We start from the raw sequence: 12,863 nt of genomic DNA, 5'->3' as shown, positions 1-12,863 counted from the left end.
AAATCACAACAAAAATAATTTTATGGTTGGATGTCACCACAACATGCAACTGTATTAAAGGGTTGTAGTATTAGGAAGGTTGAGAACCACTGAACTAGACTCTATAGCCACTCTACTTAATGCCCAGTGATGGCAAGTATTGATGAAGAAGCAGTTTGCTTTAGCATCCTTGGTTCTTACCTCTTAATACACATGATCTTAGTCTACTCAACACACTTGAGAGCATATTTTCAGTCATCAGTTAAAAGTTTGCTTTAGATATAGTAAAGAGAAACATAAGGGAGGCTTAATAGTATTCTTATGACATCACTGTGATGAGAGAACACATATTACATACAAATGTTTAAAGAAGATAATGTGCTCCTAAGTTAACTTATTCATCAAGTTGATGGATATATATGAGGAAAAGTCTTTAAGCTGATTGCTGCATGAGCATAAACATTCTTGAAAACGATATTTCAACATTCAATTTTGAATTTTGAATAATCTTTAAACCAGATTCTTGATTCTCTTTATGATTAAAAAAAAACATCAGCTTTAGTGAATGATTAAAATTCTACACTGATACTATTGGGGAAGTAGGGTATTATCAACACTTGATATAAGAAAGAAAAGTGCATGTGTTAGTTTCATGTTGGTTGCTGGCATACATAGCCTGACAACAGAACACCATAAAGGATGGAAGTACTATTGGGCTTAAAATTCTGGAGTACAGTTCACCATTGGGTGATACCAAGGATGGAACTTTAGTCACATCACATCCATTGTCAAGAGCAATAATAAGCAAATGTATTCATGATTTTGAAGCTTTCTCTACTCTTATAAAATCCAGGGCTCATCACATGAAATAGTATGACCCATAGTTTCCTGGGTCTTCCCACATCAAATAACAGTCAGGACAGTCCCCCACAGACAGACCTAAGGCTAAGCCAGTCAAGAAAACCCTTCATCGAGTCTCCCTTCTCATGTGATTCTAAATTGTATCAAATTGACTGAGTCCAGTACACTGACCAATAGTACAAGTAGAAAGATGGCATTACTAATGACAATATAATAACAACTTATGTAAACATATTCCAATTTTATCTGAACAATTTGTCTATGTTACTTTAAAAATATTTATTATAGTGTTTTAATTGTATGTATATGAGTGTTTCCATATATATATATCTATCTATCAATAGATAGATAGATAGATATAGATATAGATATAGATATAGATATAGATATAGATATAGATATAGATATAGATATAGATATAGATATAATATTTGGATCCCTTGTGCCTGTAGAGGCCAGAAGAGGTTATCAGATCTCTTAGAACTGGATTTATAACAGTTGTGAGCCACCACCTAAGTGCTGAAAATTGAGCCTAGTTTCTCTAGAGAAGCAGCCAGTGTGTTTAACTGTTGATCCATCTTTCCAGTCCCAAAGTCATATTATTTTTAATCATTATAATATAATATTCTGATTAAGGTCAGTGGAAACTTAGTCCATGTCAAATCTCTGCCTTGAAAACAGTATCAGAATATTGTAAGCTTCTTGTAAAATAACTATTCAGGACACTGATAAAAAATTTCCTATTGCCTTATTTTAAACACAATTTAACTGTAGGATTTTTATTTTGCAGTTGCTTTTGATTACACTCCTCTGATTACTTGGAAAGAATTCCAGTCATTCATGCCCTGGGACATAGCCATTCTTGTTGGTGGAGGCTTTGCCCTGGCAGATGGCTGTCAGGTAATGCTCAGTGTGTAAGATATTTAACAATTAACTAGATTGTTGAAAAGAAGAACACAGGCACATCCAAGCTTTGGTCATATTCCTCTTTATCCTCTCATTTAATAATGCATAATTCAGTAGCCATATAGTATTCCACACAGATGGCGTGAGTTCATAGTTCAAGAACTTTCATAGGCTATAAATGTAATGACGTGTGTTCAGGAATGTCAAAAGAAATAATGCAAAGAAGATTACCTTATTTGTAATATATTATGTCCACTGTCAGGAAGAAACAAAACTTCTTGAGTTAGACAGTTGTCCCTTTCATTGATCTACCCACCAGCTGAAGCAAAGCATGCTTCTATCCCTTCTAATTGCCCTGGGCATTGTAGGTTTCCTAGAAGAAAATTATCTTCTCTAAAAATTCATGGACACATGTACATACAAACAACATCTAATGGAATCAGTAGATTGCGTGTATATACATAGAATATAACACATATAAACAACAATATGATATTAAACAAGAGACCAGGTATTTAGGAGGGGAGACATGGGACAAGTTTGGGGAGGGAGGCTTGAGATTGGTGTAGTTATAGTATTAACAAAACTCTCAAAATTGTATCAGTAAAAAGAAAATAATATGTTTTCCTTCTATCTGACTAAAAACCATTCTCTCATATGGATTTTATAGCTGTTTATTAAATCTTCAGAGGTGATTTGCATCCATTTCCACACACCGTCACAAACAGGAGAATTGCAAGAAGGGAATAGAAGTGCCCTGGTTCTTCGAAGTTATTTTTACTTATTGATTTTTTAACAATATTCATATAAAAATACTATTTCTTCTTGATACTTTGTTGGGAGAATAATATTTGCTTCTAATTTTAGTACCAGCTTCTGTAAAGTATTCATATTCTCAGCTTTTAGCAATAGAATTTAGTAATAGTTGTAAGTCTTAGGAATTGGCTCAATTCAGAGAGCCTTTTGCAAAATTGTTATAGGCTTAGGTTTGCCCTGTCTCATAATCTGTCCAGATAGAAATAACAGTTTTCTTTTCTACTATTTCAGCAGTAATGAGGTCTGAACTCTGAGAATAAATAACTGCCATCTCTTTGTCTACTGACTTGCACTGAGAGGATAGCAGAATGAGAAATTCTGGCATTCTTAAGAATTTGCTTGTCTCTCCTCAAAGTACATCTAGACTGGACTCTAGACAAAGTGGCTTTGAAACCATCGACCAGACCTCAGAGCAGCAAAATCTGAGGAAATGAAAAGGCGTGGTTTAGCCTGATACACATGGCTCTGTCAGTGGAAGAGTTAGAGAAATCATGAGGGGAAGACTAATTATAAAAATGCTAGCCATTGGAATCTGCATTCTGAAAGAATTTCTAGAAAGGAACCGCTCCTGAGTAACCAAACTAAAGTCAACAGCTATCTGGAGAAAAAAATTTTAAAAGGGGAAAAAAAGAGAGTCTGTACACAAATACAACCTTAGAAATTGGTTTTACCAAGTCCTAGGAGACAATTTGAAAAATGTTTGTTTGAAGTTGTAATTTGTCTGTCAAATGTCTTAAGCCACGGAATACTTCTCCTTGGAAAAACCATGAGATAGCAATGATGTGTTATTCACATCATGCTACGACCTCTCTCTTAAATGTCCCTCACAGGATTTAACATGATTGATGTCTCACAAAGTAATAGACACTGTCCAGTCCTTACCAATGAATAATTTCTTTTTGTATTTTTCACATTCCTCAAATGATTTTCTAAGATAACTCTGAAAAACTAAATACTATTTTTCAAATATTCCTATTCTCCCAAGAGCAGAATAATAATAATAATAATAATAATAATAATAATAATAAAACCTATCAGTCTTTAAAGACAAAAATTGTATAGCACAGACAAAATAACTGGAGGCAATAGATTAACTTGTAAGCATGGGAGAAGCTGGGACTGAATATTAAAAATGGTTTTAAAAGTATGTGAAGTTATGTGATTTCCTCAAATACCATTCCCATTCATGAAATGGCCACACAGACTTTAGAAACTTAAGCTTTACTCTGTAGCAAAGTTAAAAACACAATCCTCCCTCAGCCAGCTTTCTGTTACCCAGAGCTTAAAATCACCATGTCATGGTCTTTTTAGATTAAAAAAAAAATGTAGTCAAGAGTTACTAGATGACTGGGGGAACCTCAGATACAATAACCAAAGACAGAACAATCAAATATAGAAACAAAAAAAAATGGATCAAGGATGATATGAAAGGAAATGCATAAAGCAAAGGACACTTTAAATCTCATCATTGGTGCCTCAGAGGTGTTAGAAATATCAAAGACATGGAATCATTTTAAAAAGTATGAAAAAGTAAGTCTCAAAAATTAAAATGATGATGTCATATTTATACTTAAAACTCACCAACAATCCTAAAAGGAAAAGTAAACTTGTATCAGAAATGCAACAAAAAGGTAAAAGGAAGTAAACACGAGAAAGAAATGATAGTCTCGTACCAAGTGCTCAGCTCTAAAACACACACATACAAGCAGCAGCAGCTCCCTTGGGAGCCTGCATTTATCTATGCATTCATGTATGTGAGGCTGTGTATGTGTGCATAATGATAATAGATACAAGGAGGGCATGAATCTGAGCAGGAATAGAGGAATATGGAAAGGGCTGAAGAGAACACAGAGGGATAAACAATGTATTACATTTTAAATAAGAATAAAGTAAAATTATAAAAGATAAGAAAGCTAGAGTATTTGTTAGAAAATTCCTCAAAAGTCTCTTTAGGAAAGGAAAAACGTGCTGAAAGGGAGGGTAATTCTAAAAATAACACAGGCATTCTCAGAAATGAAGCCTGTGAGATTTTCAACTAAGAGAGCTATTAAGAGATTCATACTGAAGGAACTCATGAAGATTCTACACTGTGTATCTCAGGAACTTGAAGTGCAGATAGAATTACAATGGTCTCCAGAAGGGAATCACAAATGGTGCGTTCCTCTTACTTCTCAACCAGACTTAGGAAAAATCCATATTCCAGGAATCTGTGTTTGTTTGTTTGTTTTTTTACTTTAGTTTCTGTTCTCTTAACAGCTATATGCAATTTCCATATCCATGTGTATGAATCTATAAAGCTAATATCCATTAGTGGCTCACTGGATAAAATGCTTCCTCTACAAGATTGAGGAGCACAGGTCAAATCCCCATGACCCATGTAAATGTCAGGTGGTATGGTTATTCCATACTGTGCTCTATAATTCCAGAGCAAGATAACTAGGTAGATTAGGCGTGTCAGTGAGCTCTGGGTTCAACTGAGAGAACTTGCCTCAACAGATATCATGAAGAACAATCTAGGAAGACTCTTGACATCAACTCAGACTTCTACAAACACCACACACACACACACACACACACACCTACATATATATATATAATCAAACATATACAAGCACGCAAAACACATACTAAAATACAAATAAATAAAATGATGATTTATGTATATATAAGTCAAAACAATAAACAATACAGCTGATATCTAGTGCTCGTGCCTGTGGAGTTTATATTCACTTTGGAACTGAATTTATTGCTTATAATCAAAGATCTTTCAATGCATAGCCCAGTTTATTATAAACATTATCTCACCAAATATGGAGTATCCCTTCTATTTAGTCAGGAAACAGAATAAAAAACTATTAAGCAGAATGCAGGTAATTTTTGGACTATGTGTAATAGATTAAAAATCAGTATGTGATCAATCTAAAGAGCTCCACTGGAAGACACAGGATTAATGATGAACAGTTTCGATGGTTTCAAAACTAGAATTCTAGACATCAGAACTAGAAAAATAGTGTGAAGAGAAAGGAAAGAATTTACAGTCTGTAGAGACCATCTCAAATGTACCTCTCACCAAACACTCTCAGTACGCATGAAAGGGTGCGTTTCTCCCAGTGAATGGAAGGCAGAAAGGAAGGCTTTCCCCAGGGCAGAGTGAGTGAGGCAAGGAAGGCGACCAGGACAACAGTTGAGGAGGCTCAAAGAAAATCTGGTCCAGATGAAGCAGGAGGGGGGTCTATTTCAGGACAGACATCTTGAGGGAACAACAGCAAAACAAGCCCACTTACTTCAGGCGTTTGTTTGCTTGTTGGCTAGGTCTCCAGATATTTTGAAGAGCTGGATGAATTAGTGGCAGGGCACTTACAAAACTAAGCAAACAGAATAATGGTTTCTTAGGAAAACAAAGAATGTCAATACACTCTTAGATGGCTAGGTGGTTCAGCAGTGAACAAGACTCATATAAATACAGCAGTAAAGGCTCAATAGTGATTTAATGGTGAATGGTGTAAGAAAACACAATCCTCATGTAATATATTTGGAAACTTAATAGATAATGCTCCAAATTGAAAATTTTTAAAAAAGCATAATTGCAACATTATTTTGAACAATCATTATATTACTACCTAATATTAGCACTATATATATTGTGATAATATATATATGTGCTAATATTATACACATTAGCTATATATAACATAACTAATAAATGGAAAGTTCTTGCCTCAAGGGGATACAGCTTATGAGTAATAGATGGAGCCCAGGGGCTTCCCACGACTTAAAGCCCTATAGTGCATCATGACTTAAGACATTTACATCTGCCAATCACATAAAATTACAAAATAATTGAGAAAAGGGGTTGGGTATTTAGCTTAATGGTAGAGCACTTGCCTATCAAGTGCAAGACCCTGGGTTCAGTCCTCAGCTCTGAAGAGAGAGAGAGAGAGAGAGAGAGAGAGAGAGAGAGAGAGAGAGAGAGAGAAGCATGGGGAGATAATTTAAACTTCTTAAGGCATAATGCTAACACTGAAATAATTCTGAAAATTTGTCCCTATAAAAACTATCCATATTTACCAAAACACAAGAAAATGGGAAATCATATTTCAGAAATCAGTATATACATTTTGTGTGTGTCTGTGTTTGTGTGTGTGTGTGCTTAAGTAATGTTCCATTAAAGTGAATTATTTGAATAATAAGTACTGTATATTTGTTTTGTAGGTATCAGGACTATCTAACTGGATAGGAAATAAATTATCTCCTTTAGGTTCATTACCAGTTTGGCTAATAATTCTGATATCTTCCTTGATTGTCACATCTTTGACAGAGGTAGCCAGCAACCCAGCTACCATTACCATTCTGTTCCCAATATTATCTCCTTTGGTGAGTATTACATTTACATTATTTCCCTCTAGAGTAGGTTTCAATGTTGTTATTTTGACTGCAAGTTCTCATCACGTACTGTGGAGTTTCTTTTGTGTATGTGGTCTTTGCCTATATAAGGTGATCTGTGCTCAAGGAAACTGTTTCACATTTAGGTAGCATAGTATTTAGTAAAAAATTTACCTTCTCTCTGTCTGGGTCTTTGTTTTGTTTTTGTTTGAAGATAAATGGAATCATTCTGGATCTATTGCACTATAAGATGATCCAATATTTTCTAGCACTTTGAGATATCTCTTTCCAGAGTAATGTTCCTACGTTTCTGAGAAGAGCTTCCTATAGGATATATGTGAATGGATGAGACGATAGTCTGAACCTTGAGGCTTAAATATCTTAAACAGTCCTTTGCTGCCCAGGAAATAAGTCAGACAAATTTGCTACGAGAGGAGGAAAGACTCCCTCTTTCATGTCCCATAGCAATTACAAGATTTAGCCTTGAGTGAAATGTTTTTCTGATTCAGGTGGGTTACTTTGGTGAAAAGAAAACACTCTAAATTAAGAATTGTTTTAAAGAGAGGATGGTCTCTCTGAAAATGCTTTCTAGCCATTCCACAGAGTTATTTTGCTCTGATACTTGAGTTGCTGCTTCAAATTAGAAAATAAAATACAGATTGTTTATCAATTGCTCGTTGGCAAGAAATCAAGGGCAAAATGTTGTCTCAGCTTTCTACTTTCTATTTTTATTTAATGAAATGAAGCAGTCAGAAAATTATGCGATAAGTTCCAGATAATGACAACTCTCTCATTCAGTAATTATCACTAAGGATTTTATATTTGTCACAGAAGTGATAGAGTTAGCAGTTCATGGACAGTGTCTAGGGGCACAGGCACTGGGCCGTCTCCAACAACTTCTTTTATTGTCTGTGGCCTTAGTGACATTATTTGTTATTTTGAGCTACGCAAGCCCTCTTATGGTATTCTAAAATGCTTAAGTATATTCAAGGATATTGTATTATATAATACATCATGTGTATAGAACACTAGTTACATAATAAATAAATTGATAGCTTCTAAACTAAGTGACATTTTACTTTCTAAATAAATTGCAGTATGAAGGTTTAAATATGGAACAATAATGATATAAATAAGGAGACATATTCTTTCAAATGTTCTGAAGCATCATAAATAATGAAAAATTTTCTGCTATTAGGTTCAACCTGATTCTGAGAAAGAAGGTTACAATAAGTTTGTTCATTCTTATGTTTGGTGCCTGCTCTCAGCGTTTAAATTCAAGTCTCTCTTTTTTTTTTCTTCCATGCCAGGCTGAAGCCATTCAAGTGAACCCTCTTCAGATTTTACTGCCTTCCACTCTCTGTACCTCATTTGCATTTCTTTTGCCAGTTGCAAATCCACCCAATGCTATTGTTTTTTCCTATGGCCACCTGAAAGTCATTGACATGGTAAGTCAGCAGCTAAGAGGACACTGTAACCTAATACACCCCTCCACCTGGTGGGCTGAGTGCCTGCTAGCCTTGAGCTCTCACCAACCACTGAGAAAAGCAGAGTTTGAAGCCTATTTCTGAAAGTGTGTGCATGACTGGCCATAGAAATATTTTTTAAAATGTGGACGTGCCAGAAGTGGAATGCCCTTAGCGTTAGCAGTCGCAAATAGAGATGCGGAATGCATACGCCCTGGTCTGCGAAAGGAAAAGAGCACAGAGTTTCTTAACACAACTTTTTAACCATATGTCAGTGAGGCAAGTAGAAGAAACAGAATCAATAGAATCCAACAATTAAAACAACACTATAGCTTTCTATCACGAGTGTTTATAAAATATTTGCAACATTAACACACTCCCCGGTGCCTGGGGCAAGAGTGTCTTTCTTTTTTATTTTAACACCTGCTTTTGTAGGGTCTCTGTGAGAAATAAAGGCAAATTTATATGATAGAACACACACCTTATTTCTAAATACAAAAATAGTGGTAGTTGATACATAATTTTAGAATATTCTAGTTTTTATCCAATCTCCACCACCAATTTCCAAACCAACCCAAAGAAGGATATAATCAAAATCAAGTCCATATTTGTTACATAAACGAAATTGTAAGGAGAGTTCTTGGTCCTTCCTCCCACCCAGATTGTCATCCCTGCATCCTAGAAAAATAAAACTTTTGGAAATATTTCTGGGTAAAAGGCACATAACAACTTGTTGGAAAATAGAATATATTTAAAATAAAATATGACAAATATGTATCTCTCTCTGTCTCTCTCTGTGTCTCTCTGTCTCTCTCTGTCTCTGTCTCTCTCTCTGTGTGTGTGTGTGTGTGTGTGTGTGTGTGTGTGTTTAAATAAAAAACATACTTATGGAACAAATGAGTGCTTTGAATGGACAGAGAAAGCAATCTCCATAGTAATCATGCTAAATGTATCCCCTTTGCTTTGGAAGGCCATGTTTTAATGCAGAGAATTTAGGAATATCCAAACATTCTGAGAGAGCAGACAATTACTATTTTAGGCTTGGCAGGCCATAGTCTCTGTCTCACCCTCCATTTTATTAAAGAAAGAAAAACTAGCCAAAGATAAAAAATAAAAAATGAGAAAGTTGAAGTCTGGGTCTAAAAACTGATATAACAAAAGCAGATTAAGATCAGAAACTGACAATTTCTAATATGTTAGTAAACAATGTTGAGATTGTTCAGTGGACACTAGAATTACTATGTAAGAGTTTTGAGGCTATGATCACTAAGAAAGGAATAGAAGTGACAGTATACACTTTCAATTAAAGAGTACTTGCATTGGAAACCAATAGTGCTAAGTGACCCCATAGAACACAGTTATCACATAGCATTCTAAAACCTATCCTTTGAGAAATAAGATTATCAAACTTCTAACTTAGCATACAAGGGCAGATTGACTCATGTATATTCCAAAGAGAAACCCCTCTGATGTTGTCAAAATGATAGTTAAAAACAAATTTTCATTTGACAGTGCAGTCATTGATATTAGAGAATATTCCTAGTTTGATACTCACAGGATGATACTCACATCATACAGGTCGTTGAGGGTGCATGGGAATCAGGTTTGTGCTTTGTGTGGTAGTATTCTGAACCCTTGGTAGGATTTCTCCCTGGGAGACTGACATTTATGCTTTTTCCCTGTTCTAGGTTAAAGCTGGACTTGGAGTGAATATTTTAGGTGTTGCTGTGGTCATGCTGGGCATGTTCACCTGGATAGAGCCGATGTTTAACCTCCACGAGTATCCCTCCTGGGCTCCCGACTTTGTTAATCAGACCATGCCATGACAAACACACAAGAGCTACCAGTTCATGGTGACTTTAGGACTTGCTAAGAATTGACTGTACAATGTAGCTGTGTAGGACTGGCACATGCAAATCATCGATACAGCTACTGCAATCGCAGAACATGCCTCACACATGCCCCCTGTCAGCATCTTAATACAGAGTCCGGATCTTTTCAAACACAATCAAAGAGCATCTACTCGCCTTCGTCCAGAAACTAAGGTGGAGACTGCACTGGCAGGCCATCTATGTGCTTGCTCTTTCTCCATAAAAATGATGCTTAAGGACCTTCAAAGAAGTTAGGCCATTCACCGCATCTTAAACTTGGAGTTCAGTGTAACATTGCAAACATCAATTTATTATTTGAAAATATTTTCTTATGAAACTAAAAGCAGAAAATAAAGTGTGAAAGTAAATGAGACACTTGGATAAGTCATTTCTATGGTGTTTGTCAAGGGAATTTGCTAAAGTATCAAGCTATGGCTATGCTGTGTAATGTAAAAAGAAGTGTGTATTTATTTATTGAAAAGTCTAACTGCATTATTACTAAGGTACAGACAGGACAAGTTTAAATTACAATAGCTACAAGTTCCAAAATTCATGAATCCATTTGATAGTAAAAAAAAAAAATCTATGATGATTAATTTCTACTTGTTCAAATAAACAGGCTAATATTTATGCTTGTATGAGTCCTGTGCAATGCATTTTGAATAGTGATGAATAAATAAGTTCTGATTTGTGGTAGGTTTACAGTACAGTTAGAGAAGCTATGCACTGAAGCTATTAACACATTTATGTAATGTACAACCTTTTGCATCTGTCAGCCTTGAATCACAGTCCTTTGGGAGTAAACCTTTCCTTCACTCTAACAGGAAAAAAATCAATAAACTCTCTGGTTTTACTAAATCTTAGTTGACATAAAGATTCCAAATTTTGAAGATAATATCCAGAAGCTAATTTCTATCGAGAACCACTTCTGTTGTAGACACTGACTCTCCACTTGGGTTAGCAGATGTCCAGCAAGGGGCCATGGCAGGGTAAAATCATAAAACACTTAAAATCTCTTCTTCAAACCACTCCTGTCACTTTTTTCTAATTAAATTATGTTTTTATTTTTAAAAGTGATTGTTTAGAAACCTATATAAGGAAAAAGACATAATTATAAAAACATTACTGTACACAAAACCACAGAATTCCATTGTATCAATACTGAACTGAGATAAAAGAAAAATATAGAATGAAAAATTACAATAACTTATTTGACAAATGAGAAAAAATTTTTATGATCATAGGGAAAAGAAAGGCAATCTTTGGGCAGACAGACGGACAATAATACAGGGAAAAAGAGAAAGATCTTTGGTATCCCAAAGTTGGACTAACAAAAAACGAAATTAGCAAAATACAAATAATCTTACAAACAATACTAAGATGTTAGAACATAAAACTTTCAGACTATGAAATGAATCTTGGGTATTCTGAACTTTTGGGCTAATATCCCCTTATCAGTGATGCATACTATGTGTGTTCTTTTGTTACTGAGTCACCTCATTCAGGATGATATTTTCAAGTTCCATCCATTTGCCTGTGAATTTCATTGTTTTTATATACCTGACTAGCACTCTATTGTGTAAATGTACTACATTTTCTGTATCTATTCCTCTGTTGAAGGACATCGGAGTTGTTTCCAGCTTCTGGCTATTATAAATAAGGCTACTATGAACATAGTAGAGCATGTGTTCTTATTACATTTTGGAGGATCTGCTGGGCATATGCCCAGGAGTGATATAGCTGGTCTAATTTTCTGAGGAACCTCGCAGTCCCCAATGGATGAGTTGGAGAAGGGACTAAAGGAGCTGAGGGGGTTTGCAGCCCCATGGAAGGAGCAACAGTGTCAACAGGCCCGAGTCTCTGGAGCTCCTGGGGACTGAGCCACCAACAAAAGAATACTCATGGAGAGACCCAGGATTCTGGCCACATACGTGGCAGAGGATGGCCTTGTTGGACATCAGTGGGATGAGAGGCCCTTGGGCCTGAATGTGTTTGATGTCTCAGTGTAAGGGAATGCTAGAGTGGGAAGACAGGACTGGGTGTGTGGGTGCGTGGGGAGCACCCTCATAGAGGCAGGGGGAGGGGGAATGGGATAGGGGGTTTCCAAAGGGGAGACCTGGAAAGGGGAAAACATTTGAAATGTAAATAAAGTAAATATCCAATTTTTTTTAAAAAAAAGACCAAAACTTTCACACTAAAATGATACGACGGACAAAAATATGCCTTTGCTTTTTAATTCTCATAAGCATATTCCTCTATGTTAAAGACTTAGTTTGGAAATTTTTCTAAATGATATGATATATACACTTATTCTTGAAATTAAGCATCAAGAACATTCTAAAAATATGATATATCTGTTTTACTAACTTTTAGATTATATTTTTATTATTTAAAACAATTTCTAAATGTAAATATATTTTGATCAAGTTTTTCCATTCCCCCAAATCTTTCTAGATCCTCTCTCCTGCCTGCCCACACAGCTTTAAGTTTTCTCAAGAAATAAACAAAAATTTAATTAAAAGCCCCCCTAAAACTAACAAGAGAAAATATAATAACCCCCCATAAGAAAAACCAAAACAAA

The 12,863-nt window shown here is 35.4% G+C and overlaps 1 protein-coding gene across 2 annotated transcripts in view; it reads left to right on the top strand.

Annotated features, from left to right (window-relative positions):
• Nucleotides 1-10,923, top strand: part of Slc13a1 (solute carrier family 13 member 1) — a 75,831-nt gene extending 64,908 nt beyond the window's left edge. The window contains exons 12-15 of one of the 2 annotated variants that reach the window (XM_021165220.2): nucleotides 1,631-1,740; nucleotides 6,775-6,936; nucleotides 8,256-8,393; nucleotides 10,100-10,923. In XM_021165220.2, coding sequence (XP_021020879.1) covers nucleotides 1,631-1,740; nucleotides 6,775-6,936; nucleotides 8,256-8,393; nucleotides 10,100-10,237 — 548 coding nt within the window. In that variant the 3' untranslated portion in view covers nucleotides 10,238-10,923. The remainder of the gene's footprint in view (nucleotides 1-1,630; nucleotides 1,741-6,774; nucleotides 6,937-8,255; nucleotides 8,394-10,099) is intronic. The other variant, XM_029478626.1, reaches the window with a different exon arrangement.
• The last annotated feature ends 1,940 nt before the right edge of the window (nucleotides 10,924-12,863 follow it).

The sequence above is a fragment of the Mus caroli genome, chromosome 6, assembly GCF_900094665.2.
Source record: "Mus caroli chromosome 6, CAROLI_EIJ_v1.1, whole genome shotgun sequence".
Taxonomy (NCBI): Eukaryota; Metazoa; Chordata; class Mammalia; order Rodentia; family Muridae; genus Mus; species Mus caroli.
The sequence above is the reverse complement of the archived record's forward strand: the minus strand, read 5'-3'. Positions and strand labels throughout refer to the sequence as shown.